The sequence below is a fragment of the Pyrus communis genome, chromosome 1, assembly GCF_963583255.1.
Source record: "Pyrus communis chromosome 1, drPyrComm1.1, whole genome shotgun sequence".
Classification (NCBI taxonomy): domain Eukaryota; kingdom Viridiplantae; phylum Streptophyta; class Magnoliopsida; order Rosales; family Rosaceae; genus Pyrus; species Pyrus communis.
In genome coordinates, this window is record NC_084803.1 from 1,588,553 (window position 1) to 1,596,570 (window position 8,018).

Sequence of the window (8,018 nt, forward strand, 5' to 3'; positions counted from 1 at the left end):
TTAAATTGAATTTGACGATTGAACTCACCATGCTTGGTCCTTGGAGCTTGATTTCTCAGCTACCACCGTCGCCGTCTCTGCTGCTGATGCTGCCATTTTTTCGATAATGTCTGTGTGTATCTGCCTCTTGAGTGAAAGAAAACCCTTTCGAGTCGTAAGGGATGTAAGGTCCTCCTCTTTTACGGAGGATTCATTTGGTGTGTGTATCCTTTTAGAACATTTCCCCGAATCGGAAACAACGGGGAAACCTCGATAAATCGGGGGGAAGCAGGGCCTGCGGTTCCCACTAATCCAATCGCTTCCCGATAGTAAGCTAGTCCGTCTAATGAGCCTTTATTTGACAATCAAATTGCACAATTCACTAGGGCGGAGGAGTCATTACCTGTTACATATAAATTTCAATCCATCACGTATATAAAGTAAATTGTTATATGAAAAAATGAAAAGGTTTCTACACATGTATTAAAAAAACCCAAATCCATGAAAGAGACGAATGGGGAAAGGGCTTGACTTCAGTTCACACAACCCAGAGACTGAAACAACTGAGAGACTGAAACAACCCAGTTCACTGAAACAACTGAGAAACTAAAGGAATAAAAGGAAGGTTGATGGGAATGGAATAGTGGAAGAAATTGGTGGTTGTGATATTCCTTGATACTCAATTCAGCATGTGGAAAGAGAGACGAGAGAAACAACGAAAGAAAAAAAGAAGGAAAAAAAAAAAAAATTAACTGGTGAAATAGATGATCCGTTAGCTTAACGGGTTGAGTTCGGATGATCCGTTAACTTAACAGGTTGGGTTCGGATGATCCGTTAAATTAACAGATTGGGTTGAACCCGATCCATACCCAATAAACCTGACCCGTTTACAGGTCTACTTACTCCTATATATACGTGTGTGCATGACAAGGCGATAAATCAACTTAAGCCTTTACCCAGTTCAGTAAAAATCATTTTGCCTCTGGCTTTCTAATGATAGTTGCAAAAATGGATTCTCTCCCTTATACAAACTCTATCACTGCTGGTCTGTTCACAGTAATCATCGTGTTCTATTACTTATCTCGAAGATGGAGAGCTGCCAATCACGAGGGCAAGTTATCACCACCAGAAGCCAAGGGTGGATGGCCTATATTTGGTCACCTTCATTTGTTCGGAGGCTCCACACCTCCTCACATAATTTTGGGAGCCATGGCGGACAAGTACGGACCCATTTTCACTGTCCGCCTTGGCGTCCAACCGTCGCTGGTGATAAGCAGCAGTGAGATCGCAAAAGAATGCTACACAACCAACGACTTGAGCATACTCTCTCGCCCAAAGATGGTGGTTGTAGATCACGTTAGCTACAACTATGCCATGTTTGGGTTCGGACCACCTGGACCATATTGGCGAGAAATTCGCAAGATCGTTACCTTGGAGTTGCTCTCAGTCCGGAAGGTTGAGCTGCTCAAGCACGTTCGAGTGTCGGAAGTGGCTACTTTCTTAAAAGAATTGCACGAACTTTGGAGTACAAAGAAAAAGGAGGGCTCGAAAGATGGAGTGGTTGTAGAGCTAAAGCAATGGTTTGCGGACATGATGCTGAACGTTATTCTTACAATTGTGGCCGGAAAGCGGTATTCGGTGGCTGCCGCTGGGGATGAGAAGAAAGAAGCGCGTAGGGTTCAGACTGCATTGAGGGAGTTCTTTGATTATCTGGGCATGTTTTTGTTGGGTGATGCGGTTCCTTATCTGCGGTGGTTGGATTGGGGTGGACATGAGAAGGCAATGAAGAAAAGTGCAACGGAATTGCACGCCATTATTGCAGAGTGGGTTGAAGAGCATAAGCAGCGGAGAGCAAAAGGAGATGCAAAAGGAGAACAGGACTTCATAGATGCGTTGCTTTCTGTGCTTAATGGTGCAGACCTTGGCAGTTTTGATGCTGATACGATCACCAAAGCCACAAGCTTGGTACGTATATATAATTCATTAATTTTGCAGCACCAAAGCCACAATACTTACAAGCTAATTGCATGGTCTATAAAAAGAAAATGAAAACATTAGACAAGATTTTTTTTTTTTTTTTTTTTTTTTAAAACATATGATTTCCAATTTTATATATGACTCATGCCATATATTTGTCTGCTCATCAATGGATGATGGTAGAGAGATTATCTTGTTAGACTATATCTGTAGACTATATGATGTGGCGGTTGATAATTAGATTCTTTCTTTAAATCTTTAAGAATGAAATTCAACTATCAACCATTACATTCTTTGATTTACATTTAAAAAGAGAATCTCTTTAACACCTAAAGAATATATAAATGTTAATCAAGCAAATATTCCTTGGGCAGACTATTATTGCAGGAGGTAGCGATACCACCATGGTGGCAATGACGTGGGCAATATCGTTATTGCTGAACAACCCTCACGTTATGAAAAAAGCTCTAAACGAACTGGACACCAAAATAGGCAAACAAAGAGTTGTGAGTGAGGAAGATATAAGCAACTTGGTCTACATTCAAGCTATTGTAAAGGAGACGTTACGTTTGTACCCAGGAGGACCATTATCAGGGCCGCGTATATTCACTGAAGATTGCACCATTGCTGGCTACCATATTCCAAAGGGCACCCGGTTCATCCCAAACTTCTGGAAGATCCAAACTGACCCAAAAAATTGGCCTGAGCCATTCGAGTTCAAGCCAGAGAGATTTCTTACCACACACAAGGATGTTGATCTGAAGGGTCACCATTTTCAGTTTATTCCTTTTTCAAGTGGTAGAAGATCATGCCCTGGTTTGGTATTTGGTCTTCAACTGGTGCAATTTACATTGGCTAGTTTTCTGCATGCGTTTGAAATCTCAAACCCGTCCAGTGCACCAATTGATATGACAGAGAGTTTTGGAATGACCAACCTTAAGGCAGCTCCACTCAATGTTCTCATCAAACCTCGCTTATCTTCTGAACTCTATGGATAAAAGAAGAAAATATAGAATATTATGTGTGCGATATGAATAGAATATTATGTGTGCGATATGAATAGAATATTATGTGTGCGATATGAATAAAATATTATGTGTGCGATATGAATAAGAGATTTTCGTCGTTATTAGTTATGTATAATTATGTCTCCATCTTTGTAATCGTAAAATCAATAAATCAACTGCCAATGTAAGATACAAAACCTAGCAATAATGAGTGTTTGAGAATGGATTTAGCAATAAAAAAGTATCCCAAAAAAGCCTCTATTTATATTTTCAATTGGGCTATCTTTTGGGTCTGTTGCCTCTGGATTTTTTTGTTTTTCAAATTATTTGTAAAGAACCCACCCATTTGCCAGTACACAAACAGGACAAATTAAAATAGTCCATCTGCGATTATTATCAAAAAGCTAATTTTGATTAGGTTTTTCTTATTATTGATTGAAAAACTGAGAGATTTTCATTACATTAACTTGGGTCTAAACTGCTCTGAAGTGCAAAATTTGCATAGCAATGATATGTTTACTGCTTACATCACTTTGCATATCAATGTGATATCAAAATGTGATATTTCTAGCATTATTTGTAAGGCAAAAAAGAAATCCAAGAAAACCGAATTCCATCTGAAAAATTTGAGCCCAACTTAATTCCGAATTATTTGGTTATCGAAACTAAACAATTCTTAAAACTTCGGTACAAAATTTATATGTACTTAAAGCTCAACAAATTAGCACTGTTCATAATGTGAGAGCGAGCACTATTCACCAACCGTTAAAGGGGCGGAAATGCCCTTGGTTTCTGCTTTGGTTCCCGTACTGTTTACACTTTGCTACAGGAAAAAGTCCGTTTTGTCCTTCCCGACCTCGCGTCTGTCATCAGCAAGCGAATCAGGTTTGTTTCTCGCTCTCTCTCTCTCTATCTCTCTCTCTCTCTCTCTCTCTTTCACATTTTTTTCAATTTGGGACGTGCTGTCTTCTCCTTTTCCATCTCCATCTCTACGCAACTTGCCAAATCTCTCATGGGAACCTTCCACCCTATCGTTTTTTTTATCCGCATCAGTGGCTTCTTTTTGGTTAGCAAAGGGACGACTATTCAAGGATTCACCAAATCCCCTGGTAGTACACCCTAGCTCACAGAGGAAATGAAGGCACAAGTCCTTAGGCGCCTTGAAGCAAGTCTGGCACTCATCTCAGTCTACGCGTTTGCAAACCATTTGTGCTTCAGGTATATAATTTCAAGTTTTCCTTTTGATTTTCTATTGATGAGAGTTTTTATTTTTTGTTCCTTGTTGACTAGACATAATTATACGAGGACGTATTTTATCCTCATACATTTTATCATATTTCTTGGCATATTTGGATTGAGCACGATCTCACGAGCTTGTAGGTAAAAACCGTTTGTGAAAGGAGTTATAACGAAAGAGTTATTAACGTTTAAAGTTAGGGATATTTTTGTAATTTTGGCTTGATCTGGATGGCTCCAGATCTCTGAAGCCATTATCTGTGATGACACATGGATGGTTGGGATGAGAATGAGAGAAGAGAAAGGAGAAAAATGAGGAATGTCACCGACCAATGAGGGAGAAAGGAAATAAGGGAAAGGAGGGAAGGGAGAAGGAGAGAATCGGCCAACCTGGTTTCTCCACCTGACCCGTTCATATCTCCTCCATACGAACTCCGTTTTGGGTGATCTTGGTGTCCATGGAAAGCCCTTAACGAGCCCTACATCTCTATGGTGTTAGATTTCCCAATTTCTTTCCCATAATTCCAGTTCAAAGCCATAAACCCACGACTTTTCCGGTGGCTTCAATCTTTTTGTGGTGGCTCCGGCGAGCTTCACCATCGATGACCACCACCAAAAGACTCCTCTCAACCCCAGGAGCAAGGCCCAAGCCTTTGTTGAGGTGACAAAATTCTTTGTGGTGACAAATCGACAACTACCTAAATCAAGGGTTTCCATCGGGTTTGAGTCAATTTGGAGCATTTTCTGGCCAAATTGGACTTGGCCACAGGTATAAAGTTTGCTCTACTCTTTGAGATCTTCATTTCTTTTCATAATTGGTGGGAAATAAGAGGCATCCAGGTGATATATATATATATATGGTGGACCACTCACGTATGTGGCAGGGTGCAATTTCCATGGCGATTATGGAGTTTTGTGAATGGAAATTATGAATTGCATTGTGGCTGTAATATTTCATAATTTATATGGATATGTGAGATACATATATGTATTTTGAATGACTCACATGTATGGTTGTTAGTGCAGGTTCCTGGGGATTGTGAATGCAGGTTCCCTGGATGATTTTGATGACCTAAAAGTGAAAGGGACTATGCGGTTCCCTTGGGTTTCGACCCCCTAAACCTTCAGAGGGTGTTATATGGCCAGATTTGTATCATATCCCATGGGGAAGGTACTTGGTTCTGGGGGTGTAGGATTAAATGGACTCCCTCGTTACCCTACTTCGTGTTGTTATGGTCAGATTGAAGTGAGGGTAATCGGGCGTGGGACCCGTCATCAGGTTGGATTATGTTGGCACCCGAGTTCTAAAAGGAATTATGGTGACGGTTGTGTATAGCCAATAATGGTAAGTGATTTTACCAGTGATTGTGATTTGAAATTCCATTGGTTTTGCTGGAATTTCTTATATTTGATTTGCCAATTTAAATGGTTTGGCTTGAAATTGTGATTTTTGCCTAGTCACTGATGATTATGGCTTGGTATTTTGGTATTTATTTGGCTGATGATCGTTATGGCTTGAACTTAAGATATCTATTTTGACACGGATGAAAATGACAATAATGGTAAGTGGTTTTACCAATAGTAAATGTAGCTTGAAATTCTAATATTTATTTGGCCAATGAGGGTTGGAATTTATGATATTTGTTTTGCCGAGGATGAAAATGGAAAAATTTTCTGATGTTTGATATCGCTAGTGATTATGGCTAGAAATTTTGAGGAAGAATTGTGGTAACGGCTGTGTATAACCAATGATGGTAAGTAGTTTACCAATGATTGTGATTATGATGCTAGTATTTATCTAACCAATGGGAGATGTGGTTTGATAATCTAGTATTTATTTAGGCCATAAGGATTGTGGCTTGATGTTTTATTTCACCAATGTGTATGGCTAGAATTTATGATATCATTCTACCAATGAGGGTGGTAGGAAATCTGAGTATAGATGATTATTTAGTTGAAATATTTATAGACTGAGGTTATGATTTTATTCACTATAAATGGAACAGTGGGATTACTTCTAAATCCCTTTTCGTTATTTAATGGTTGGAAATCTCGAGAACGAGATTTATTTTAATAGGGGTCATTGTTTGACTAGTGATGATTATGGCTATATGATTAATATGGTTCGTTTGGTTCACATGAGGATATGAATGAAATCATAGAATAAGATTTTGATTTCGTTCAATATTAACGGTATTGCAGATTGGTTTTAAATACCTTATCCTTATCCTGTTATTGAAATCTCGAGGATGAGATTTATTTTAATGGGGGTCGAATGTAATATCCTAAAAATTTTAAAATATATGATTATCTGGAAATTTTTTTTTTCAGGAAGTGAAATGACGAAAATGTTCCCTGTTGACTAAACTTAATTATACGAGGGCGTATTTTATCGTTATATATTTTATCATATTTCTTGGTATATTTGGATCAAGCTCGATCTCACGAGCTCATAGGCGAAAACCGTTCATGAAACGAAGTTATAACGAAAGAGTTATTAATGTTTAAAGTTAGGGACATTTTTGTAATTTTGGCTTGATCTGGATGGCTCCAGATCTCTGAAGCCATTATCTGTGATGACACGTGGACGGCTGGGATGAGAAGGAGAGAAGAGAAAGTAGAAAAAGAAGGAATGGCACCGGCCAGTGAGGGAGAAAGGAAATGAAGGAAATGAGGGAAGGGAGAATGAGAGAACCAGCCAACTCGGTTTCTCCACCCGACCCGCCAACTTGACCCACTCATATCCCCTTTATACGAACTCCATTTTGGGTGATCTTGGTGTCCATGGAAAGCCCTTGATGAGCCCTACATCTCTTGGTGTTAGATTTCCCAATTTCTTTCCCATTTTTCTAGTTCGAAGCCACAAAGCCCACGACTTTTCCGGCGACTTTAATCTTTTTTTGGTGGCTCCAACGAGCTTCACCGTTGATGACCACCACCAAAAGACTCATCTCAACCCCAGGAGCAAGGCCCAAGCCTTTGATGAGGTGACGAAGTTCGTTTTGGTGACAAATTGACAACTAACCAAATCAAGGGTTTCCGGTTTGAGTCAATTTGGAGCCTTTTCCGGCCAAATTGGACTTGGACATAGGTATAAAGTTTGTTCTACTATTTGAGATCTTCAATTCTATAAAATTTGAGAATTTGTGGAAATAGTTGAAATTTTCCGACGAGTCGGGGCAGCCAACCGCCACCCATGCCGGCGCGTCGCCAGAGGGTCATCGATGCTATTTTTAGGCTAAATTAGATGCCTTGATTTCAGTTTTGATATTCGTATGGAGTAGGTTGATCGTTTGAACCTAAATTCACTACGATACCTTACTTGATCAATTTATGAATCGACGATCCAACCGTTGGATCGTCACCAAACTTTGAGACCTTATCGTACGTAATATTTGAGGACCTTAGGAGCTTACGGATCAAGAATCCAACGTACATATCTTCCCGAATTGGATTTGTAAGTTTGTAAAATAAAACGTTGATCGCCACTTGATTTCGTGATTAGTGGAGATCCGACCGTTGGATCGGAATTAAATTTTAGCATGTTGTTCTAGAAGTGTATGGTGAACTACGAATAGCTTGATCCCTTTGTTTAGGGTACGTAGGCAGTCTAACTACAATGTTAGATGCATCCATAAATTAAACAAAATGATTATTTTTTTTAGTGTAGTTAGTTAGAATTGTAATTAACCATTATTTTATTGTGGCCTACCTGTGTGTTTGGCTTTCGAATTAGAAATTTTGGGTCGTTGCAACGAGGGTACAATTGGGAATGGGGATATATAGGTATATATTGATTTGATTTATGTTGTATTGGTT

General features: G+C 39.3%; 1 protein-coding gene across 1 annotated transcript; it reads left to right on the forward strand.

Annotated features, from left to right (window-relative positions):
• Positions 1-972: 972 nt before the first annotated feature.
• LOC137729629 (cytochrome P450 82A3-like) lies at positions 973-2,959 on the forward strand. Its single transcript, XM_068468621.1, has 2 exons — positions 973-1,944; positions 2,331-2,959. Exons 1-2 carry the CDS (start codon positions 973-975, stop codon positions 2,952-2,954), a joined length of 1,596 nt encoding a protein of 531 aa, XP_068324722.1. The 3' UTR covers positions 2,955-2,959.
• Positions 2,960-8,018: the final 5,059 nt, after the last annotated feature.